Source organism: Vicugna pacos, chromosome 22 (assembly GCF_048564905.1).
Source record: "Vicugna pacos chromosome 22, VicPac4, whole genome shotgun sequence".
Lineage (NCBI taxonomy): Eukaryota > Metazoa > Chordata > Mammalia > Artiodactyla > Camelidae > Vicugna > Vicugna pacos.
The window spans coordinates 21,517,257-21,542,845 of NC_133008.1; the positions used below are offsets into that span (position 1 = coordinate 21,517,257).

At 52.8% G+C, this 25,589-nt stretch overlaps 1 protein-coding gene across 1 annotated transcript; it reads left to right on the plus strand.

The window, feature by feature from the left end:
- Positions 1-11,727: 11,727 nt before the first annotated feature.
- Positions 11,728-25,573, plus strand: PDE4C (phosphodiesterase 4C). The gene is made up of 15 exons (XM_006220433.4): positions 11,728-12,405; positions 15,456-15,647; positions 16,180-16,216; positions 16,304-16,377; positions 16,637-16,689; positions 16,948-17,060; positions 17,138-17,231; positions 17,766-17,929; positions 18,122-18,220; positions 18,642-18,806; positions 18,893-18,992; positions 19,624-19,778; positions 21,174-21,296; positions 21,557-21,739; positions 22,261-25,573. The coding sequence occupies exons 1-15, from the start codon at positions 12,029-12,031 to the stop codon at positions 22,642-22,644; spliced, it is 2,313 nt and encodes a 770-aa protein (XP_006220495.2). The 5' UTR covers positions 11,728-12,028; the 3' UTR covers positions 22,645-25,573.
- Positions 25,574-25,589: the final 16 nt, after the last annotated feature.

Below are 25,589 nucleotides of genomic sequence, written 5' to 3' on the forward strand. Positions count from 1 at the left end.
GCAGGAAGGGCTTCTCTAAGGTGGTGCCATTTGAGTTGAAGAATGGATGAATATAAGCAGCTAGTCATGGGGAGAACTGGGGGAAGGGCATTCCCTGCTGAGGGCACAGCTTGTGCTAAGGTCCTGAGGCAGGTTTAAGGAGCAGCTAGACGAAGACAAAGCTGGTGAGCCTGGGGCAGGTTGAATGAGGGGAGATGGAGGAAGGTGAGAGGCAGTGGAAGGCAGAGACTGGGGCACGTGGAGCCTAGGCTGCAATGAGGGGTGTGGATTGTGATCTAGGGGTACTGGAAGCCACGGGAGGATTAGGAGCAGACAAGGGACAGATTTAGGGTTTGTCTTAGAGGCAGGACTTGGTGTCACAGCCAGAGCTAACACATAGTAGGATTTCAGGGAAAGGAGAGATGGGCAAATCAAAGGACAGCTTCTTGGGGGAGGGTATATATAGCTCAGTGGTAGAGTGTATGCTTGGCATGCATGTGGTCATGGGTTCAATCCCCAGTACCTCCATTTAAATAAATAAATAAATAAACCTAATTACCCCTTCCCCAAATAAAAGTAAATAAAATAAAAAGTAAAAGAAAAAAGGCTGGACCAAAAAAATTTTTTTAAAAGTAAGTAAGACAGCTTCTCAGTCTCCCTGAAATCCCTTTCTCACCCAGGGCCTCTCCCCCCCTCCCCCCTCCCCAGCTTCCCGACAGGCCTTCCACCTCATCCCCACTCCAGCCTCACTGCAATTAGTCTGGAGTGGCAGGTTGATTAACACTGCAGCTGAGAGGCACAGAGGACACTCCTTTCCCCTGCCTGCATCTCTGAGAGCCCCTTGTCTTTACCCTACCCTCACTCCAGATGGGAATGGAGCAGCTGGACTGGATCCTGGGAATCTGGGCTTGCTGAAGAACCCATTACCTAACCCATGGCAGGTGCTGTCAACCGCTCCCCAAAGGGCCTGTCTTGTCTGTTCCACCCCAGCCAGACCCCCCACAAGCCCAGACCAAGCTGCTTCCTCTGGCTCCCCTAGGGGATCATGTGTTGCTCACCCAGATCTTAGTGCTTCCTCTCTTTTTTGGGAGGTTAGGGGAGGTAATTAGGTTTACTTATTTTTTTAATGGAGGTTCTGGAGATTGAACCCAGGACCTCTTGCATGCTAAGCACATACTCTACCACTGAGCTATACCCTACTCTTTTGGTGCTTTGTTTCAAATCTTCCTTATCCAAGGTAATGGTGGTCCCACCCACCCAGAGAACTATGTGACTAGTGGCCCATCATGATGACGAGTTTCCCTTTAATCCCTGTGAACACCCCTTGGCCATGGCTTGTCTCTCAGCCTCTGAAACATGTCCCAAATCCACTCATGGGCCCCACCCTGGCCCATAGCCCACCCAAATGCCCCAGCCTCTATGCTGCCCTCAATGTTCCTCACTCTCTGGTGCAGACACAGAAAGTTTCTTAAAATCATAAAGGAAATTGCATCCCTTGAAAGCCCTCACTGCACTCCCAGAACAAACCCCTAACTCATCACCCCAACTCTGAGACCCAACATCAAGTCCTCACCAACTCATATCACCACACTCCACTCTAACTTCCCCTCCATGTTCATCTAACCTACCAGCTTGTTCCCACCCCAGGGCCTTTGCACATGCTGTCCTCTCTGCTGGTAAGCTATTTCCCTAGCTCTTTCCTGCTCAAAGTCATCTCCTCAGCAAGGCCCATAACCACGCCTGTGCAACATGATTGGTCCCTCCTCCAATCACTTTCCATGCCCTTACACAGTTTAATTTTCTTTCTAGCACTATGTGGACTATCTTTTCATATTTGTTGAATGAGTAAATGAATTCATATAAATGTGGGCATATGGCTTTCCCATTTGGAACTCAGTTTTCTCCAGAAGAAAACAGGCAGGTGACATCTCAATGGGCCTCCTGTTCTGGGAGAAACCCACTGCCTCCACACATCCCACCCTCAGTTATCCCTGCACATCCTCCCAGCTGCCAGAAATCCTCCCTGGGGAGGCCTAGTGTGGAACACTTGCATTTCTGCCTTAGAATTCAGGTGCCCCTGGTAGAGGGTGGTGACAGTATTGCTCAAAAGGTATATGTATGTGGGAGCAGCTAGGTGTCCTGGGTCCTAAAAGGATCAGATCTGTGCAAAGAGTTGAGGGGAGGGGAGAGGGGGATTGAGTGGCCCCCAGCAGTGTGACCCTGAGCAAGTTGTATCCTCCCCGAGATTTGATATCCTCCTCTGTGAAGCAGGAATAAAAGAACCCACCTCAAAGAGAGGAAACGAACATAGAAGAGGTTCAACTGATGTCCCCTTCTCTCACCTTCTTCCATACTCTCCTTGCCCTGGCTTTAGCCCTGATTACCCTTGTGGTCTTGGACCTCAGTTTCTCCATCTGCATATTGAGTCTGATGGTGGAGACAGACCCATTTGTGAGGTGCAGGGGCAGAGCGGGAGAAGGCTGGCTCTGAGCTCCACCTCTCCCACATCCCCATTTGTTCCTTTGGCCTACACTCCTACTCCGGTGGCGGTGGGTTCTGGTTTCGTTGCCACTTCCTTAGAGTCAGCACTGGGGACAGCTCCCAGCCTGCGACTGGCACATATTCCTTGATCTTTCTATCATCAACCCCACGGGATCTGTATCAATTTAATCACCAGTTCACAGATAGGGAAACTGAGGCATGCTTGCCCTAGATCGCATGGCATGGATTGAACCCCTATCTGTTGGGCTGGAGAGCTCACACCCCTAACTCATCAGTTCATCTTGGTTCTGTTTGATTTTTAAATGTCTCAAGTGTTTACCCAGAGCATGCTTGCAATCACCAGCTCACTGAATTTTCCCTATTCGGTCCTTCCTTCCAGAAGTGAGGTACTAAATCTCAGAATCCAGAATTCCATCTCCACCATTTACTTACTAGCTACAACCTTGGGCAAATTACTTAACCTCTGAGCCTCAGTTTTCTTGTTTGTACAATGAGAATAATTGTATCAAATGGCGTCATCATGCCCTTGTGAGCTAATCCATGAAGGATCCTCAGAACAGCACCTATGTGGAGTGAGTATGCAAGAAATTAGCTGTTGGTACCCTCATTATTTGCTCGTTTACTTACTTCATGCCTCATCTTTGTATTTTAATAAATAGTATAGTATGATAGAATAAAATTACAGTTCATATTATTATAAAAAACAGTGGTATATCTGATATAATGTAATAAATAATGAACATACTGTGAAATAATTGATTGATAAATATTTTTGCAATGTTTACTGTGAGCCAGGAACTATTTATATCCTGCAAGATTGAGATCCACATCCCTATTTCATAGATGAAGAAACTGAGGTTCAGAGAAGGAAATTCACTCTGAGAGAAAGTAGGACTGAGCTCTCTGGGTCAGTTCAGGAATCTGGGTAAGGGTATCTCAGAGCCACATGGTCTCCAGGGTCCCAGAGAGACCCCATGCCTGGGAACTTGCTCATGTTTTGCTGTTGTCTGCCCAGGCAGTCCTGAAGTCAGTGGATTCTGGCTTGTCTCCCATGAGCCCCCTTGGAAGTTGCGTCATTCAGAGATGCTTCTCAGGGACCCCATTGCTGCCACCACTGTCAAGCCGCCTTGGGACCACTGGAGAGGTGGAGCCCAGTGCCTGTGTGGTGTTCACCATCGAGGCTCGAGGGACAGAGCAAAGCCACGACCTGGCCCCAGGCAGGTGAGAAAACAGATGGGCATGAAGGGGGCCAGTCCCAGGAGAGGGAGAGTACCTCTTCTACCTTTCTTTAACTTATTCAGAAAACATTTATTAAGAACCTACTGTGTGCCAGGCCCTGTACTGGGGACACAGCCATGGGCAAGCAGGTGTTCACAGGCTGATGGCAGAAGTAGACTCATAACATCTGGAGAGATCTCTAGAGGACTCTTCTGACCCACCCTTGGGGGCTAGGGGGTGAGGAAGTACTGCTTGGAAGAACTGGCATCTAAATCTAGCCTAAAGGATGAAGAGAACTCAGCCAGGAGGAGCACAAGGAAATGTATGCCAATTAGAAAAAAACAGAACATGAAAAGTCCTGGTCTCAGGATCAGGTGCATGAGAAGTTGAACATAGATCAGTGTGGCTGGAAGGTGGGAGGGGAGCCTGGGGAGATGGTCAATGGCTTGACCACACAAGACCACATGGAGTGTAATGGGAAGCCATGGGTGGGTTTTCAATGGAGGAAGTTGATCAGATTGGCATTTAAAAAAATTTCGTGTGGCTGCTGTAGGGAGGACTGTCAGGAGCAGGGGTAGAAATAGCAGGAGCCCAATGAAAAGGCTGGGACAGTCCTGGTTAGGAGATTGTGGTGCCTGGGCCAGGGTGGGAGCCATGGGCTGGAGAGAAGTAGGCAGATTCAGAAGTTATTTATGAAGTAGACAAACCAGGCACTGGTGGATACCAGCAGAGGGTAACAGAGGGTAGGGACTGGTGGACAGCTCCTGGTCTTTGATCCTTCACTTGTGACATCCCTTTTCATCCTTGCGGCAGTGCCAAGAGGTGGGAACACTATCATTACCCCAATTTTCCAGAGTAGAAAACAGGTTTGGGGAGGCGAAGTGACAGCTAGCCACTGGCAGTACTCATATCCCCCATCACTTGACCAACATGTCTCCCACTGTCAGCTTTGGAGGGCAGGGACTGAGCCATGAGTGTAATGGGCAGAGAGGAATCACTTGTTTTGCATCACTCAGCAAGACGTGATAGTATTGGGGCTTGAGTTCAATTTGTCTGACTTGCTGGCCCAAGTATTTTCCATTTCCAACCTGGGGACACAACTCATGTAGAGGATAGACAATCTGCATGGGAATTATCCTTGAGATATACTTCTGAGCCCTCTGAAAATATTATGGCTCTTTCTGCCCCAAATCTGCTGCAGCAAGTGGCCCCAAATACCTCCCTGCCCCAGCCCACACCCACGCACCCAGCCCTGCTCTTGTCCATGTCTACTTCTGTTAACTGTGGTGGAAAATGTTCTCTCCCTCCATTTGCCAGGAAATTACCCCTGAGATTAGAATGCCTGGTGGGCAGGGCCTTGAGCTTCTAGAACTAGGGAAGGGAGGGGCAGGCCTGGGAGTTGAGAGCAGGAATTGTGGCTGTGAGGTGGGGCCCAGGGCGTCACAAGGCAAATGATATCCTGCTATTTCTTCTGAGGGTCTGGGCGTCTGTGTGGCTATAAAACAGTGTCCCTCTCTACCCACCCCCACTGTCGGCAACCCTGACAGGCTTCTGTGCGCCTACCCCAGGCATGGGAGGGCCCTACCACAGCCCTCCCCTTTTCTCGAACTTTCTCGAATCCCTGCCCTGCGTGGATGGGAGTTTTAAGATTCCAAAGAGACCCCATCTGGAGCTGAACCGCTGAGCCTATCTTCCTGAGCAGAGAGACTGCTATCTGTGCCTACTTCTGAAGACCAAAGCCCTGGATTCTGCTTCCAGACTCCTCTTTGCTACAGTCACGGGGGAAGGTTAAGGACTCATCCCTACTCAGCTTTCAGCACCTCCTGGGTGGACGGCGCACTGGTCTGGGGTCACTCCTGAACCCTTGTCTGTCTCTGGGCCGGCCTTCAGCACCGACAAGTCACGGACAGCTCCTTTCTGTCTCATCCACCCGGAGCCCCTGAATTTACTACGCCCTTCCCTTTCGTCATCAGGAGTAGAGTCAGTGCCTTGGTTCTGGGGGTCTCCCGAGCCCCTTTCCCTGCTCTCCATTCGGCAGCAACCAGGAGGACAGTTTCTGTCTTCACTCCATGTCCATGTCTTGACCCTATTTCGTTCAGCACTGGAAGGGACGGCAGACCATTCTTGGCGCTGGGGGTCGCCCCAGCCCCTGTCTCCAACGCCCGCGCCAAAGTTCTTTCCCTGCTATCTATCCTTCAGCTCCATCTCAGCACGGACAGCTCCTCAGGGTCAGCCCCACCTTGAGCACCTATTTCTACCTTCTCCCGCCTCAGCACCTCCGGCGCGGACAGCTCCTCGCTGTCGCCTCCAACCCCGGCTCTGGCCCCATCCTGGCTCAGACACTCCTTGCTACCGAGGACCGCTCCCACTCCCTGCTCTCTGCCTGCTCCACGGCTCTGGCGCATGGAGACTCCGGGAGTCCAAGAAGGGGTAGAGGCATCCCGCGAGCTGAACCGCGCTCGCAGCCGCCAAGGCATAGTCAAGCCCCCAAAGCACCTGTGGCGGCAGCCCCAGCGCCCCATCTGTATCCAGCAGCGCTTCCACTCAGACCCGGACAAATCTGTGGGTTGCAGGGAGCGGGACCAGAGCCCACGGCCCGGGCTGGAGAAGTCGCAGCGCTCCTGGCCCACCTCCTTCCACAGGCGGTAGGTGGGCGTGGGCAGGGTCCTCCCGCGGTGTGTGGGAGGGGCGCGCAGGGCCTGGTGGGAGTTGGGGAGGGTCCCTGCTTCTCCAGGGGCGGAGGTCTCTACTGCTTGGCTGAAGCCGGAGCTTTGGAGGAAAAGCTGTTTTTATGCAGGGTGGAGCTGGGGGTGGGTAGTTTGCTTGCTTGTGGGGCTGTGTGACCGGGTGTGCCCAGGTGCGGTTGCATCCGAATGTGTGTGTGAGTCTGAGCAATTGCGACCCCGTGTGTGCTCTAATCTATTGTATGAGTCCACAGCTGTGTCTCTGTGGGTGATGGGATGTGTGTATACCAGTTATGTACCTGCTTGCATATTTCATCTTGTGGTGCCCATGTGGGTGGCTGGAAGTGACTGTCCTTGCTCTGTCCCAGCTGGTTGCCCAAGGGTCCTCCAGACCCTGGAGTGTCCTTGGATGTTTGTGGAATTTGTGACCACTGAGAGCATTTGAGGGGAGCTTGGGTTGGGTAAATGAGAAGGCCAGGGCCGGCTGTCTGCTCTGCTGTGGGGAGGAGCCTCCTCTGTAGCCTCTCCTGCCACACACACACACACACGTGTCCCCTGCTGCCAGAAGGAAAGCCTCTTGGGGACCCTGAGCACAGAATGTTTCTTCCACATAAGAAAGAATGGGATGGAAAAGAGGGGAGTAGTGATGGGAGATGGGCTGCTCCTCTTTCATATAAACTGGGGGAGTGGGGCAGAATAAGACAAAGACAGAAGAAAAACACAGAGAAACAGGGGCATTTGAGGGACCAGAGGGGCCTCAGTGTGGCAGAGGAGCAAGGTCCAGGAGTCCCAGGCCCTCCTTGGATGGGAGGGGGAGCTAAATCAAACCAGACTTAGAACCCAGGGTTTGAGGGCAGGCTGGGTGAACTTGGGTGAATCACCTTCCTCTCCGTATTTTTTTTCCTGCCTCGGTCCATGGACCTACCAGGGCCTCTGGCTTCTTACTTAATCAACAAGCCTAGCTTAATGCCCCCAGCCTGGCCCTCCAGCAGCCCTGTTGGTGCCCAGGACAGATGGGCCCCACAGCCCAGAAGGGTTGGAGTTTTCCCAGGTGACCCAGCAGGCCCCTTGCCCCCACCCTTCAGTTCCTCCTGCCATCTCTCCTGGTGACTCATGATTTTCCATCTTCAAGAAAGAACAAACAGAGACTGGGTTTGGGCCCATCTTGGGGGGAGAGCCAAGTGGCTCTGGAAGGCAGGAGTGGTGGATTGTGCCCCTGTGAGCATGTCTGTGTGTATGTGTCCTGTCTGTGCATATATATGCAGATGTGGTGGGAGAGGCTCAGCTCTTGGGGAAACTAGGCTCGAGGCCAATGTACTAAACACTCCCAAGCAACTGGTGGTGCTTCCCTGAGCCTCAGTGTCATCAGTGAGATGCAAACACAAACTCATACTTTCTGCATTTTGTTGTGAACTTTCTGTGCCAGAGCATAATCACCAGCTATGGCTGTCTTCCCCACCACCCTGGGCAGATCACGTGGGTCTGGGAGGGTCTGAGCATCTTGTTCAGCAAGCACTTATTTAACACCTATTGTGTGCCAGGCCCTGTGCTGGGGACACAGCCCAAGGGCAAGTAGGTGCTCATAGAGTAATGGTGGAGACAGAATCATACCAGCTGGAGACAACACAGAATGATCTGTGCTGTGATGGCAAGAGATCAGTGTGCCATGGAGCCCAGAGGAGGTTCTGAGCCAGCATCTGGGGATAGAGGGTGAGGAAGGACTGCTTGGAAGAGATGATATTTAAGCTTAGCCTGAAGGATGAAGTCAGCCGGGAGGAGTGCAGGGAAGGGTATGCCAAGCAGAAGGAACAAAATGTTCAAAGCCTCAGACTCAAGAGGATCAGGGTGTATGAGGAGCTGAACACAGATCAATGTAGTTGAATGGTGGAGGGGGAGGCTCTATATTTATTGCAAAAGCATTTATTGAGCATCTACTGAGTGCTGGGCACTGAGGGCACAGCTGGAAGCAAGGCAGACCTGGTCATGCCCTTAAGGGGCTGTAGGGTGAGGCAGACATAGATCAAATAATCATGACAGTAAATGTGAAATTGTACCAGTGAGAGGAGGGTGCTCTAAGGATATTTACTCAGCTGGTCAGGGAGGGCTTCCTGGAGGGGATTATACTCCAGCTGTGAACCAAAAGACAAAGAGTCAGCAGGGGAAGAGCATTCAGGCAAGGGCATGGGGTGGGATGACCCTGGCTACTTCAAAAAAACAAGGAGTTGGGTAGGGGTGATGAGGCTGGAGCAGAGTGAGCCAAGAAGAGGGGGATGGGGAGGCAAGCAGGGGTCAGGTCACTCAGGTCCTCCAGAGAGGTGTGGATTCAGAAGTGAGGGCAATGGGGAGCCAAAGGAGGACCTGGAGCAGAGAAGGGTGAGATTTGACACATATGAGAATCTTCATCTGGGACTCATCCTCCAGCCTCCTCTCTCTATCAAGATTCTTCACAAGGACTTAGGCAATACATCTCTCCTCTCCAGATCCCAGTATACTTGTCTGTAAAATGGGCATAATAGCACCCAACTCCTGTCTCACTGGAGCCACCTGGTAGTGGAGGAGACAGGTGCTTGCCCGGGGAAGAGAGGCTGAGAAGGGGGGAATTGAGAGATACTGATGTGCTAAGGGCCCTAGAGACTGTTGGGCACCTCCTCAGATCACACAGCATGCAGGGACAAAGTCAGGATGAGACAAAGTCATGTCAACCCCTCCTTTATCCTCTGCTCCTTTCTGGGTGAAGCTTGAGGCCTCCCAGGGTCAGGCAGGCCAGGCTTTGAATGCTGAGTCTTGACTGTGGCTCAGTTTCTCCATCCAAAAAGCTATTATTAACAATGCATTACTGTTAAAACTGGTTATAAAATATTTAAAGTTGAATCTTTTAATGAAACATTAATATTAAAACTATTGATAAAACATTAATGTCAGTGTAGTGTCTGGGACTGCAGAGGGGATGGAGCCAGTTAAGCATTAAGTGGGAGAGGGCACAGGCTGGGGAACCTGGCAGCCTAGGCTTGAATGACCCCAGCCCTCCCACTCGTGCCTGTGTGATCTCAGGCAATGAATACACCTCTCTGTGCCTCAGTTTCCCCATACAAAAATGGGAATGACAGTCCCCACTTTATAGAGTTGTTCCAAAAATCAAAAGGTTTTTACATGCACAGATTTTGGCTCAGCACTAGGAGAGCAGGAAGGGCTCAGTTTGTATCCATGTGTTTGTATATACATACCGTGTGTGTGTGTGTGTGTGTGTGTGTATATATATATATATATATATATATATATATATATATATATATGTACATATATATAGTAGCTAGTATCTGCAAATTCTGAACTCCCAGTTTGTCTCTTCTCACTCCCTTTCCCCACTGGTAACCACAGGTTTGTCTCCTGTGTCTGTGAGTCTGTTTCTCTTTTGTAAATAAGTTCATTTCATTCTTTTTTTTTTTTTAGATTCCACATATGAGTGATATCACATGGTATTTTTCTTTCTTTCTGGCTTACTTCACTTAGAATGATGATCTCCAGGTCCATCAATGTTGCTGCAAATGGCATTATTTTATTTCTTTTTTATGGCTGAGTAGTATTCCATTGTATAAATATGCCACAACTTCTTCATCCAATCATCTGTCAATGGACATTTAGGTTGTTTCCATGTCTTGGCTATTGTAAATAGTGCTGCTATGAACATTGGGGAGCATGTATCTTTTCAAGTTAGAGTTTCCTCTGGATATATGCCCAGGAGCAGGATTGTTGGATCATATGGCAAGTCTATTTTTAGTTTTTTGAGGCATCTCCGTACTGTTTTCCATAATGGCTGCACCAAATTACACTCCTGCCAGCAGGGTAAGAGAGTCCCCTTTTCTCCACATTCTCTCCAGCATTTATCATTTGTGGACTTTTTAATGATGACCATTCTGACTGGTGTGAAGTAACACCTCATTGTAATTTTCATTTGTATTTTCCTCATAATTAGTGCTATTGAACATTTTTTTATGTGCCTTCTGGACATTTGTATGTCTTCATTGGAGAATTGCTTGTTTAGGTCCTCTGTCCATTTTTGATTAGATTGCTTTTTTTGTTATTAAGCTGTATGAGCTGTTTATATATCCTGGAAATTAAGCCCTTGTCAGTTGCATCATTTGCAAATATTTCCTCCCATTCTGTAGGATGTCTTTTTGTTTTGCTAGTCTTTTTTTTCTAATTCTAATTTTTATTGAAATGTAGCCAATTTACAATGTTATTTTCAGGTGTACAGCAAAGCGATTCAGTTATACATATATCATGTATTTAGTCTTAACCTTCTGTTTTATGTTTGTGAATTCAGGAGAGAGATTGAATCTCTCTGTGCCTCAGTTTCTCCTTAGGGACATGAGAGCATTGTGAGCCTCTCCCATGGGGCTGGGGTGGTGTCAAGGTTCCTTGGACCCAGCCCCAGTCTCTCCACCAGGCCCGTCCTGGCGGCCTCTATCCCTTGGGGACCAGCTATAATTAGGTCCAGCCACAGCAGCTACAGATGGTATTTTTGTCTTGGGGACAGTCTGATTCCCACCAGGTGTCCGGTTGCAGGGCTGTGGGGACAGAAGAGGGTTTCCAGCCAGACCCTTGAGACTCTCTGTCTTCCTGGGCCCCAGTGTGACCCTTCTCTGAGCCTCTGTTTTCTCATCTATACAACGAGGACCATAGTGTACTTGAGATGTCACAGAGGGTCAGAGTCTCCTCCCTGCGGTGCCTTAGGGTCTCCCATTGAAGCCCCTATCTCCTGAAATGGTATTTCATGTCATCTTAGGATTGCCAGAAATGTGGGTGGCATTTGTCTGAGGACCCCAAAACTGGTGCAGTCCCCTGGGGTAAGGCCCAAGTAGGGGGTTGTCATTCCACAGCAGGACACTCAGGCCCACAGCTTCTGTGTGGTCTCAGATGGGAGGCCCGCCCACCCTGGGCTTTGGTTGCTTCTGCCTGAGATGTGAGTGTCCCGGATCCTACCTCCAAATGTGATGTTCTTCAAGACTTGGCTTCCCTTTTTGAAAAATGAGGCAGGACCACCTGACACCAGCATTCCAATTGTAGGCCATCTGGTACAGATCCCTGAACCCCTAGACACCAGAAACAAGACTTCCCTTTCCAGGGGTCCTTCCTGGGGTGGGGGTGGGGTGGCAGGTGAAGCCTCACAGGACGGAAGGCCTGGCGGGAGTGGACTGCGGATGTTTGTCCGGTGGAGACAGCAGGACAGGAGAAGGGATCCAGAGACAGGACCTGGGGAATGTCAGAGCAGGTCGGGGGCCACGTGGGGACTTGTGGAGGGAGACTGAGAGAGGCGGAGCTGCTCTGCCGTGAAGACTTGCATCTGCCACCACCTTTCTCCAAGCCTCAGTTTCCCCATCTGGTAAAGGATGAAGGTTTTGTAGTTTCTGGGCAGCCCCTTGGTGGCTCAGGCCTCAGTTTCTCCATCTGGAAAATGGATAGAGGGGGATTGCAAGCAACTGTGTAGGATCTGGGCAGCCCCTCCGCAAGCTCTGGGCCACGGTGACTCCTTTGTAGCGGAGGGCACTTCCTTTTCTAACTTCCGTATATCACTTTTCAGCCCAGTTATCAGATGAGCAAGCCGTAGTAATAGGGGATATGCTGGCAGAGGGAAGTGGTGTAAGATGCGGTTTCTGGGCCCCCTAAAGAGTGGGAGCAGAAAATCGCGGCTAGCCCATTGCCTCAGTTTCCCCATTTGTCCTAGCGGGGGCGTCCCTGAGCGGTCCAATGGCGGCAAGGCGGGGCTGGTGCGCCTTCTGCCCTCTCCCCGCCGGGCCCCGCCCCCGTGGCTGTCCAGAAAAGGTCCCGCGCAGTCCGCCCTGGGTCCAGCCTCCAGCCTCCACGCGGTCTTGGCGATGCAGAGGCCCCCTGCGCCCGCCCCTGCCCCTGGGCCCAGCTCCCCCCGGTGCTCCCCGCGCGGCTCCCCCGGGCTCTTCAGGAAGCTCCTGGTGAACCAGAGCATCCGCCTGCAGCGGCGCTTCACGGTGGCCCATCCGCTGTGGTGAGGCGAGACAGTGGGCCAAGCAGGGGTCATCGGAACCGTCGGGCTGGAGGTGGGAAAGGCAGAGTCAGGGACAGCTGGAGCCAGGTTGGGGGTCAGGGTATAAACCCTCTGCTCCTCCGCGCTTTCTCGGTATCTCTCTCCCCCTGCCCTATCTCTGACTCTTAGAGTTGGTGACTGTCTCTCTTCATCTGTTTCCCTCCACCCTCCGCCTGGATATATGCCCAGGGGACCAGCCGCTGTTCTTTTCCAGCTGTGTGGCCTGGAGCAGCACGGGCTGAGGCTCACGTCTCCTCCTGACCCTCGTCGACCCAGGGCAGGCAGGTTGAGCCTCTTGGCAGTGGAGGGGGGAAGGTCACTCCTTCCCTTGGTCTGCCCCCACCATCCGTCCTGGCGCCAGCAACGAGATGGCCTGGTGGCCTCATACTAAGCACTCAGTGTCCGTTGAGGAAGACGTGGTTTGATGGGGGCCTTCCAGACAGGGTATTTGCGGTGTAAGAGGGCTCCTTGCATATCCCCGGCTGAGAGCTGACTTCTTGGTTGCGTCCTCCAAGAACTCGTTCCACTTCTCTGGGTTCGAATTCCGGCCCTCAGGAAGCGATTGTAACTTCGTGGGTCTCGAGGGTGAGGCTGGGGTTTGGAGGTGGGGGCTGGTGGGCGCCGACTGGGTCTGGTTCCTTGCTCTTGATTCGTACCGCTTTCGTACACACTTGATAATTTGGCACCTGGCGGCTCAGAGACTAAAGGTCCCTTCTCCAAGGTCACACAGACAGTGACAGCTGGTGGAGGGAGGGAGGCAGCCGTGACTGTGGTCCCTGATGGCACTATTTCAGGCTGGGAGTGGGTTCCAGTGTCCAGGAGAGGGCCCTCTGGGTACCAGACGCCTGTGAAGAGGGGTCGCTGCCGAGGGCTTGGGAGTGAGCACAGGTACGTGGAGGACGTCGAGGGAGTGGGGCTGGAGGAGGGCGGGTCTCTCCGAGGCTCCCGTGCCTCAGTTTACCTGTCTAACAGACGGACATAAGCGCCGTTCCCACAGTCCGAGCGACCTCCTCCTGGCCACCCGCGTCATGGAACCACCGCCTGACCCGGCCGATCTAGGCTAAGTTTAGAGCAGAAAGAAAAACAGCTTCCCCCGGGGCGAGAAAACCTTGGCCCAGACCTTAACTCTCCGCTCTCGCTACTTGGATTCGAACCCAGCACCCTGTGGCCTCTCCCAGCCTCAGTTTCCCTATTTATCCATAGGTGAGCCTTCCCAGAACCTTTGAGGAGGCAAGGGAGGGATAGGAAGTAGTCACCCGCAAGCCTCCCACTCCGATCACTGGTTTAGAGTATTCACCTCGGTTAGCCTGCCCCCAAGAGCGTCTCTCCACCAGTCACGCGCCCACTCCAAGGCTTGAGAAGCACTAAGAAGCCCCGCCCCTCACGGTGACGTCACTAAGCGGGAGCTGGGACTCGTTGGCTGTAGGGGCTTCTCTAGGAGCCACCGGGCCTGAACAGACCGAGAGCCGCCGGACATACCCGAATATTCCGGAACTCACCCGAGTGAGGCCGGACTAAGTCGAATGTGCCCGATCCGGCCCGAGGACCATCCCCCCAACTCCGCGACTTGCTCGAAAACCTAGCGCGGCCAGACATAGCCGAACACACCCGAACGCATCCGAACCTACCCGAGCGCAGTTGGATGTAGCCGAATCTTGCTGAACTCACCGATCGAACTCAGCCGGACGAGGTCCAACCCTGTGTGATCAGACCCAACTTAGTCAAACCCAGGCGTACTTGATCGAGCCGGAAAGAATCCTGCCGAATTCCCCACCTCCACCCCGGGTCTGAGCCGAGTCCCTTGTTCGGAGTCTTCCGGCAGGCGCCGATCCCCGCCAGTGGACCCGGGTAGGGTGACCTGACTGGGAACCAAGTGGACATTGGCCCTTGACCAGGAGTCTCGCGACTTGGGGCGGCCCCTGGGGTCTTCCTGTCCCTGCCTCTCCTGCCTGCTCCCTTCTCAAAAGCCTGTGACCCATCTGCAGCCTCTCTCCCTGGTCATTAACTCCCTCCTCCCACGCTCCCTGCCACTGTTTCTCTGACCTCTGACTAGAAGGTCCCCCTAGAGAACTAGGGTGGGTCTTCTTTCCCCATCAGGGTGTGGCTGGAGGGAGATTCGGGGCTGAGAGATGGGAGGAGGGATTGGGGATTGTCTGGAACAGAGGGCGTTGTAGGGATGACGATGCTCTGGGCAGAGGGCACACCCTGTGCAAAGGCTCGGAGGTGGAAGAGAACAGGCAGAGCTTTTGGGCCGAAAATAAAGCAGACGATTTGGGGAGCCAAGGCTAGGGCTAAGCGAGACGGGGATGTGGTTGACGATTTTGGGGCGGGGCCATACCGGCCAAGGGTTGGGGCTTGGAGCTGAGGGAGTGGACAGGTGGTCCAGGGCGGAGCCAAAGCTGCCTGGGGGCGTGGCCTCTTCTGGCTGTGGGGAGCCTTGGAGTGTGACGGATCTAGGCAGGACCCAAGTCCCCTCCAGAGAGGAAAGCCCAGGAAGTCATTTCCAGTCCCAATGAACTTACTGTGCAACCTAGACCTCAGTTTATTCCTACACTTGATCGTAGCCAAAAGGCCGAGAAGCGATCAGTTTATTCCTTAGTAAATGGGCACCCAGTTGTCCTCCTCAGGTGCCTGGTTGTAACCCCCTAAAAGCCCCCTCAGGGGTGAAGTCTACCACGCCCACACTAGAAACAGGGTGGTTAATGTCCACAGAAATGCTGAGACCTACCCATGGTCACACAGCCACTTGGGGACAGATCTGAATCGCACGTCCTTGAGTCTAGCTTAGCCCCAGCGGAAGAGGCTCTGAGATACAGAGGCGAGATGGAGGCATGAGGGGCGTGGCATCCCAGACAGGGGGTGCCACTGTGGGACAGGTAGACAAGCTCGAGGCTACTCCTGCCCAGCCCACTGCATGGCCCCAGGGAGGATATGACAGAACGGGTATGGGCCATGGCTCACCACGCGCATGCCAGGACCCTCGTCTCTGACTATGCCTTCTTTGCCTTCAGTTTTGACCTGGAAAATGGACTCTCGTGTGGGAGAAGCGCCCTGGACCCTCAGGCGGGGTCTGGCCTTGGCCGAGTCATCCAAGCCCCTGCCCAGCACAGCCAGAGGAGGGAATCCTTTCTCTACCGTTCAGACAGTGACTACGAACTCTCATCCAAGACCATGTCCCGGAACTCCTCCGTGGCTAGCGACCTGTGAGTCTGAGGCTGGTGGGATAACACCTCCTCGTATGACCTTTTTTACCCTTCGTTTCTCCATTCAGCACACCTCCTTCAAGTGATCATTTGAGCTGGGCTTTGAGGTTTATGTAGGAGTTTGTCAGGCAGCTCACTTACTCAGTCCAGCATGCCGAGAATGATATGGGGTGATCCTTTGTGCCTGACTTCAGGCTGGGGTTGGGTGGCAATCCAAAAATATTAAGGCCAATTAACAACAACTGAACAAACACCTTGATTTGAGCTTCCTGGTGGCCGTAATTTCCTGCCTCTAAGACTCCTGTTGCCCCTGGGACTCAAATTCCCCATCTGTGATTGGTCAGAGGGGCTGTGGCGGCTTTCAGAGAAGAGTCAGGTGAGGGGAGCCCAGGAACTACTAGGAGGACATCCAAAGGAGGAGTCATGACGATAGGACGCACTCAGCTGAGGGCATATTGTAGGTAAAAGCTGTAAGATAGGAATGTGTGGAGGGCTCCTCCTGACCGCCATTCCATGTCCTGTCTCCCCACAGACACGGAGAAGACATGATTGTGACACCCTTTGCCCAGGTGGGTACCCACATCTTGCTTCTCTCGTGAGCCAAGCAGTCAGAGCCAACCCCTCCTTTCCAAAGCTGACCACCCCGCTCCCTATAGGTCCTGGCCAGTCTGCGGACGGTTCGGAGCAACGTTGCGGTCCTTGCGCACCTGCAAAGCCGCGGAGCAGCCAAGTACGCAGGAGGTGGGGGGGCGGGGCCTGGCCGAGAGAGGCGGGGCCGACAGGGGGAAGGGCAGGGCCTGTGGAAGAGAAGGAAAGGGCCTGGTGGAGAGGGACGGGATGAAAGACAAAGTGGTCAGGGGCGGAGCATGGCTGGAAAGGGCGAGGCTGGCAAGTCACGGGGAAGGCTGGGCAGGGCGGGGCCTGGAGAAGTTGGAGGCGAGGCCATATGGGTGAGCAGGCCACCCCTGAGCCGACTGTGTTTACTGCAGGCAGGGATGCGTCGGGAATACCCCATCTGGCAGTCAGCCCCCTCCACCAACAGGTACTGCGCTTGCTCCTATCTTCTCCCGCTGTGGGACAGCTGTGAACTTCCTCATTATGGTGACCTCCCAGCCCATGAATCCTTAGGCTATGCTAATTGTAACCACCCGCTTCAACACCCCTGGGGATGGGGAGATCCTGGGGTCCTGAGTAGCCTCACTGGGAAGGGCTCTGGGCTCCAGATGCAGATATGAAGGCAGAAGGGGCGCTGGGTTCCCGAGTGGGGATGGGGCAGGCCCCTGACCAGCTTGACCCCCAGAGGACACTGGGCAGAAGCTGGCTTTGGAGACATTGGATGAGCTGGATTGGTGTCTGGATCAGCTGGAGACACTGCAGACACGGCACTCCGTGGGGGAGTTGGCCTCCAACAAGGTAAAGAGGGCCAGATACCTGGGATCCTTTGCCTCTGTTCACAGTCCCATCCTCACTGTCCTCACTTTCTCCTGCAGTTCAAGCGGATGCTGAACCGGGAGCTGACTCACCTGTCTGAAACCAGCCGCTCCGGGAACCAGGTGTCCGAGTACATATCCCGAACCTTCCTGGGTGAGCTATGGTGGGTCACTACCTAGACCACATTATAGAAGTAGGAAGAGGGAAGAGAAAGAAAGATTTCTACTACAGACCTCAACTGAGGAAGACAGACCCAGACACGGACACCTCCAGCCCCATGAATCAGGGCTGGACCAGAGGGAGGAACAAGGGGAAATTCCAGGAGGAGGGGAACATTAAAGCTAGGGTTTTGAAGCATGAGTAGAATTTTGCCAAGGAGAAAATGGAGGGAACCACATATCTGGGTCTCCAGCTTGGGAGATGGAAAGGATATTCAGCTGTTTGGGGAAAAATACTGAGCTCCAGGTGCCCAGGGGCCATGTCCAGTAAAAGGGCTCACTAAGGTCAGCAATGAACAGAGAAGGGTAGCTACAGGGCAGACAGGAGTTCACTCTGAGATTACTTTGATACAGCTAACAAGAAAATAGGTTGATCTCAAGGCTTGGCAAAATGTGGTACCTAAGGCCAAGCAGGCCAACCCTAGCAGGTGAATTGGCTTCTCTGAACCCTACCCTGCCCTGCCTACAGACCAGGAGACTGAGGTGGAGTTGTCCAGGGCGACCTCCACGGAGCCCCGGAGACCTATGTCCCAGATCAGTGGACTGCATGGGCTCCCGCACAGTACCAGCCTTCCTGCAGCCACAGTCCCACGCTTTGGGGTCCAGACTGACCGGGAGGGGCAACTGGCCAAGGTGGGTTTCCAATGGGAATGCTGAGTCCCAGGTTTGAGTCCTGGCTCTGAGTGGATGCCCTATCTTGGGACTCAGTTTGCCCACCTGTATACTGGCCAGGTGGGGCTCAATGTAGGACCTGGGGCTGGGGGTCAAGGCTCCAGAGTTTGGGGAAGTTGGGCTGGAGTTAAGCTCCAGTCTTTCACATTTTAGGAGCTGGAAGACACCAACAAGTGGGGCCTTGATGTGTTCAAGGTGGCAGAGCTAAGTGGGAACCGGCCCCTCACAGCCATCATCTTCAGCATCTTTCAGGTACCTCCCCTGCCCTTGGCTTCTAATACCCTTGTGTTTCATTCATTCCTTCCTACCTCAGAACCTCAGGGGACATATATTCTTCAAATCCTCCCTAACATCCCTGAATGGGGTTATTTGAGCAGGACATTGAAGGATGAATAGGAGTTCACTAGGTTTAAAAGTTCATTGCTGATTGTCAACAAGCCTCTGCCTTGGGCCAGGCCTGAAGAGATCCAGTCTGGAGGGAACAGTTGCAGGTCAGGGATGAGCCAGAGGGGAAGGACAGAGCCCAAGGGAGTTAGAGGGAGAGTAGGTAGGGCCTCCTAGAAGAGGGGGCATTTGAAAGATGGATAGGGATTCAGAAGAAGAGAAGACAAAGGAATAGTTTGTGCTGCTGCCCAAAGGCCAAGGCCCTGACTGGGGCCCTGTGATGGACCAGGAACGGGACCTGCTCAAGACATTTCAGATCCCAGCAGACACGCTTGTCACCTACCTACTGATGCTGGAAGGTCACTACCACAGCGATGTGGCCTACCACAACAGCCTACATGCTGCTGATGTGGCCCAGTCCACACATGTGCTGCTGGCCACACCTGCACTTGAGGTAGGGCCCAATGGCTGCAGTCAACCCTGGTGGGTGCAGGGCGCCAAGAGCCTACCTCTCACCTCTTATGCCCCTTGCCCACTCAGGCCGTGTTCACAGATCTGGAAGTCTTGGCTGCCATCTTCGCCAGCGCCATCCATGATGTGGACCATCCTGGTGTCTCCAATCAGTTTCTCATTAACACCAGTGAGTTAGGGGGCAGGGCTTTGTCACCACCTGTCAATCAAGTGATCTTAGGTGGCCCCATCCCTGCTCTGAGCCTCCCTGCTTGTGAATGGCTGCCACAAACTTCCCTCCCTTAAGTGCTTGAAACAGATCCAGATATGCAGTAGACACTCAATAAATGAGAGAATAACAAATGTGGCAGAGCTGATATGGGCCCACTGAAATTTTAAAGTTTAGGGTCCTTTGGGGTGTCTGAAAAACTCAGTCAAAAAGCAATTATTAGACACCTCATACACGTCCCTAGAGAGTTGAGGATGAGAGTGGAGCCCTCTCTCTTGAAGATCCCAGAGTTTAATAAGACAAAGATTCAGTAGTTCATTCAACCAGCACTCAGTGTACACTGTCTCCTGCCATGCCAAGTCCCCAGGGAGTCATCAGTCTTGAGGTAGAGCTGAACACAGATGCCCTCAGCCCTGCAGAATCAGGGCAGGGCCATGGGGAGAGACAGGGTCTTAGAAGGCTTCCTGGAGGAGGGAGCATTAGAATTGGGGTTTCAGTGCATGAATAGGAGTTTACCAAGAATTCACAAAACCTGCCTTTGGGTGGAGTGGGTTGGGCAGGCAGGTCTTGAGGTATTCCACCTCCCCCATAGACTCAGAGCTTGCACTTATGTACAATGATGCCTCTGTGCTGGAGAATCACCACCTGGCTGTGGGCTTCAAGCTGCTACAGGCAGAGAACTGTGACATCTTCCAGAACCTCAGCACCAAGCAGCGGCTGAGTCTGCGCAGGATGGTCATTGACATTGTGAGATCACAGCGATGGATGGGGTGGGACAATCTTGGTTTGGCTGGGGGTTCAGTTGGACTATGGCATGTCTCCATTCTGAGTCTGAGCTTCCTGGTCGGTAAAATGGGGCAGTGACTGTCCAAACCCTGAGTGACTAGGCCCTTGGTTAGGCTAATCAGGTCCTGGACATGATTCACGTACAAACAATGTGGAAACTGTTTCTGGTGCAACTTTTTCACATGCTTAAATCTGTCCATTTGATATTTTTCAACTTGGGAGACATCAATAGGTTTTGGGGTCTTGTGCCTCATTCATTTATTTAGCAAGCATGTATTGAGCACCTATTGTGTGTTTGCCCTGTGCCAATGACCATTAGAGTTCTGGCCTTTATGACACTCACAGTCTGCGGGGGAGACAGACATTTAGGTGGGAACTGTGGTGGGGGACCCACAGGCAGAGCTATGATGGAGGACCTGTAGCTAGAGCTGTAACGGGGGAAGGTGCTCAAGGTTGGGGAGGCCTTCCCCAGGAGGGAGCACTGAAGCTGGGGCCTGCAGGGTGCGGAGGGCCAAGGGGCAGGGAGGAGCATTCCCAGCAGAGGGAAGAGTATGTGGGGAGGGCTCAGACGAAACCCAGGCTCCAGGTGAAGAGGAACTTTGATGAGGTAGAGCTAGGGCTTTGGGAGGTGGGCATCCTGAGAGGGAGCATCATTTGGGCCAGATGAGAAGTTTGGGGAGAAGTTTTCAGACTTCTGTCTGATTCTCAAAGAAGCCTATGGACTGCTATGTGGGTCATTCCTAGGCTGGGTCCGGGTGGGTCCAGATAAGTGATTTTAAAATAGCTGTGCCCAGGGCTGAACTTCCCTCCCAATGACTGAAAACAACTCTCCCACCACAGGGAGGCTTGGAGAGCACCAAATCAGGTTCCTCATTGCTTCAAATCCATCTGTGGATATATCCCCCATGGCCCTCTGGTTATATTCCCTACTCCTCCCTGAGGCCCTCCCCACTTCATCACCCTCTGTCACTCCTGCACTCACCTGTTCCAGCCACAACTGTCTCCTCTATATGCCTCAGCTCATTCAGCCTCAGGGCCTTTGCACTGGCTGTGTCATCTGCTGGGCCTCTCTGCCACCCTCAGGCACATCTGACCTCAGCCCCCAGGTTTAATCTCCCTGTCCCACATGTGGGATGCACCCTACAAAGCCCAACAACCTTGGAGAAGGGACTGTTGACAGCCTCTCTTGTTAGCTAGGTTTGCAGTGAATCTCTTTATATCCCCCCATTTGACAGATGAGGATGCTGAGGCTCAGAGGGCTGAGGGTCCAAGTGGGTGGGGCATACGGGAGGTGGGGCGGCTGAAATGGAGCAGGCGCTATCCTCATACCTGTCATCCTTCCTTGCCGGCCCCCAGGTGCTGGCCACGGACATGTCCAAACACATGAACCTTCTGGCCGACCTCAAGACCATGGTGGAGACCAAGAAGGTGACGAGCCTTGGAGTCCTGCTGCTAGACAACTACTCTGACCGCATTCAGGTGGGTGGCTGGGCCAGCCCTGGGGCTTTGGTTTCCACTGTTCTCATTTAGCCACATTTATGAAGAGCTGACTGTGTGCCCAATTTGAAGAAATGGAAGCACTTACAGTCACATGCCTGTGCCTTAGCTATTCCTTCCCCTCCTGGGCCTCAGTTTCCCCACCTATAAGATGGGTGTGTCCATGGCACCAGCCTCTGGGGGGTGGGTACCAGGCCTGGGGGTGGCCTGGCTTGAGTCCTCCCGAGCCATGGTCTCACCAGGTCTTGCAGAGCCTGGTGCACTGTGCCGACCTCAGTAACCCCACCAAGCCGCTGCCGCTGTACCGCCAGTGGACAGATCGCATCATGGCCGAGTTCTTCCAGCAGGGTGACCGTGAGCGCGAATCAGGCCTGGACATCAGCCCCATGTGTGATAAGCACACAGCCTCGGTGGAGAAGTCCCAGGTCTAAGAGTAACTGACTCAAGCTGGTGGGCACTGGGGAGAGAGGAGGGGAAGGAGTGGCTGAGCTGACCCCAAGAGTCCTGGCTTGACCCCTGGCTGGTAAATGAGGGGATGTGGCCTAAGGGTCTGCACTGGACTGTGCAGTCAGGCTTGGGACGCATTCCCTCTAGGTTGCAGGAAGAGGGATGATCACTTGTGGAGTTTGGAAATGTCTATTCTGGGTGACATCAAAGATCCTAAAAGGGCTCCCAGTCTGGGGGGGCACATACATCCAACACTGAGGAGTCAGGGCTGAGGTGAAAGAAAGACTTAGGGATTGAGGGAGCCCAGAAGGGGCAGGGGGAGGCTTCCTAGAGGAGGAGTTTTTTGAAGAGGATTTTGAAGGATGAGTAGGAGTTGGGAAATAGCATTCCAGGCAGAGGGAACAACCTGGGCAAATGCTTAGAGGCTGGACTAGGTCTAGGTTCCACAGTAACTTACCACACAGCAACCTCTACCCCCCAACTCTGTATCACCCCACAGGTGGGTTTCATTGACTATATCGCCCACCCATTGTGGGAGACATGGGCTGACTTGGTACACCCAGATGCACAGGACCTGCTGGACACTCTGGAAGACAACCGTGAGTGGTACCAGAGCAAGATCCACCGCAGTCCTGTGGACCCCACCAGCCCCAAGCAGAGTGGCCCTGACAGATTCCAGTTTCAGCTGACTCTGGAGGAGGCAGAAGAAGAGGAGGAAGAGGGAGCATTGATTGAGGAGGCCTCGGAGACACCTGACATTGAGTTCCTGTCCTCTGAGGCCAGCCCAGACCCTGGGGCCCTACATCTGGACAACCAGAGGACCATGGGCAAGCCCTGCATGGACCATGAGGGCAATATGATGGCTGAGCCTTTGGGCACCTAATGGCTCCTGGTGGGTGGGTGGACTTTCCCAGGAATAAGTCCCAGGTGGCCCCTGCTTTGCCTTTCCCACCCATTGAGGGAGACAACCAAGCTTTCAGTAATAGGCAGTTTTTAGGGCTGAATTGGAGGCACCTAGTGGGGTCCACTCTGACCCTGGGCTTGGCTGAGAGAGCTCTCCGAAGAGCTGGACTGGAAGCAGCCTCTTCCAGGGCCCTTGAGTTCTCGCACCTGGATTTCCACCCCTGGTATTGAAAAGGGTTGTCTGCCAGGCCCCTTGTCCATCTTCTCCAGTGGTCACTAGAGCCACGTCCATCACTTTATTGTTTCATTCTTTACAGATATTTTCTGGATACCCACTGTGTGCCTGTTATGTGCCTGCACAAGAGGGTGGGGAATCAGCCCCAAGGAGATGCCCCCTCCCCGAGACGCCTCCCCTTCATCTGCCAGGCAGCTCATTGCAAGAGAACAAGAACTTGAATGGGGGAATTTCCACCACCAAATCTTTGTCCAGACCCAATTTGGGCTCTGGAACTCTGGTGGAGGGCGGTAGGGGGCCAAGAAAGAGAGGGCTCTGTGTCAGGGATTGTCTCTGAAGATTGACTCAGCTTGTCACTGCTTGTGCACTGACTGACTGTTGCTTTAAGTCGCCGTAGTTTCCGTCTTCAGGTCTAAGGATCCTGGTTCTCCCTGGCCCCAGGACCCCCTGCTGATTCCTTCACACGTTCTTCCTCTTCTAGAACAGCAACAGAAGCACAGAATTCTCCCCCATGGAAGTTCTCTCCATCTCCTGATTGAGGCTGTCCCAATCTCCCCATAGGGAAAAGGAAGCCCTTTCTTTCCCCTCTACGGCCAGATCCTAATACTTGGGTAAACTTTGGTTGGAGGGTGGTGTCTGTGACCTCCCTGAAATATCTTAGAAATGTGGGGGATTCTCTGAGGTTAAATAAACTCTATTACCCCAAATTAGTACTATGCCATTTCACGGATGGGGAAACAGGAGCAGAGAGGTCCGGTTGCCTGAGGTCTCAAGGCCATGCAGCTGGGCCCCAGACATTAGCCAGCGGCGCCCCCTTGCGGCGGGAGGCGCCGAGGGGACGTGGGACGAATTCGGACGTCCTCCTTGCCTTGCTGGAAGTCCCTCTCCGGCCGGCTTGGTCCAGCTCATCCCAAGAAAATGAGGCGGCTCTGTGCTCAAGTCTCAGGTTTAATTCCCACTTCCGGAGGACTCAGGATCCCCCACCCCCAGCCTCCCTCTCTGCGTGTCTGAGGATTTATACACAAGTCATCACAACCCCTGGCTTCAAGAACAGCAGGCTTCATTCCTAAATAATTCCATTAATAATTCCATTCCATTGATCATTCATCATCATTAAAATTAATGATCAGATTCCACAGAGGGAGAATTAAAGGTCATCTGGATTATAACTTGGTGCATTTCCTTCCAGTCTTTCACAAGGCAGAGATTTATGGAATTTTTATTTATAATTTTTTATCCTTCCCCCTTTACTTGCAGGTACTACATGTTTCCCACAGAGAATTTGGAAATAATGGAAACATAATAATGGAACCAGAAGAAAAAATTCTGCTATACCTCACCCATAGATCATCTTTCAGCTTTTCACCGTTTTTTCTCCACCTATTCATAAAAACATTCTTCTGTTCTCCTTCAATTTGGGCCACAGGCATTCTTGCCTCTTTCCTTTACTGACTGCACTCTACCCTACGCTGGCTTTTAACACTCCAAGCACAGTCCCACCTCAGGCCCTTTGCACATGCTGTACCCACCACCTGGAATACATATGCTTTCACTCATCCTCACCCTTTGGGTCTCACCTCAGCATCCCCTCCTCCAGGAAGTCCTTCCTGACCTTCCACCTTCCAACCCAGGCTGGCACTGGTGGAAGTTCTTTGGGATTCTTTGTTCCATGTCTACCATCCTCTCCAGGCTGTGATCTTCAGAGGTAGACTTAACCTCCCTGAGCTTTTGTCATTTCATGGGTAAAATGTAAAATGGGCTCTTTGTGAGGATCACAGAATTGTAACAATGGGTCACATTTGAGGAAAGTGTGTCCTGATCAGGGCACTGAGCTCTGAGGTATCAACTTTTTCTTCTTTCCATTTCACAGATGTAGAAACTGAGGCCCACAGAAGGGGTGAGTAAGAAGAAATCACTCACATTCTCCAAGTGCCCCATTTTCTTGTTTAGAGTCCTTCCTGAGGGACATAGTCCTTACCTTTGTGGCCCATCCTTGACCCAAAGAGGAAGGTAGGAGAGGGTCTTCAGGGTCCCTGGAAACTTTCAGCCCTTGTGACCTAGGGTGACTCCTAGGGTCTCAGTTTGCCTTCTGTTGAGGGAGAAAATGTTGCCTGGCTCCCTTCCTCACAGAGCTGGAGAGGGGCTGTCCCTAGAGCTTGTTTAGTGAGTTCCAGCCTCAGGGCCTTTGCACTTGCTGTTCCCTCTGTCTGGAGCTCTGTTTCCCCACTTCTCCTGGTGGTCAGCTCCTTCTCCTCCTCCTTCAGGTTCCTGCTCAAATGTCAGTTCCTCAAAGAGGTCTTCCCTAATCTCTTTGGCGAAAGTCACCCTCCCTCCAATCATTTATTCATTCACTCATGTCATACCATCACAGGGCACTTACTGTGTCCACAGATGCAGGTGCTGCTGATGCTGATCCCTGCCTCTCAGAGCCCACAGCTGGCTATTGGATAAGTAAGTCAGCATGATCATTTCTGATGGGGGGATGTGTTAGGAAGGAGAAATATGGTGACATGATAGGAGGTGACAGGGTGAAATCAGAACTTCTGGAGGGAGGTGGTGTTGATTGGAGACCTGAAGGGGATGAAAGAGCCAGGCACAGGGAGAGCTGGGAAACGGCTCAGGTAGAGGAAACAGCAGGTGCAAAGGCCCTGAGGCAAGATTGTATCTGGAATCTTGGAAGAGAAAGATGG

What these genes read in the sequence shown, in the direction of transcription:
- PDE4C (XM_006220433.4), top strand. Translation starts at nt 12,029, where the DNA reads ATGCGGTTTCTGGGCCCCCTAAAGAGTGGGAGCAGAAAATCGCGGCTA. An exon ending in TCAGCCCCCTCCACCAACAG is followed by an intron (nt 16,690 to 16,947) that starts GTACTGCGCTTG and finishes CTTGACCCCCAG; the next exon opens with AGGACACTGGGCAGAAGCTG. An exon ending in TGGCCACACCTGCACTTGAG is followed by an intron (nt 18,807 to 18,892) that starts GTAGGGCCCAAT and finishes TTGCCCACTCAG; the next exon opens with GCCGTGTTCACAGATCTGGA.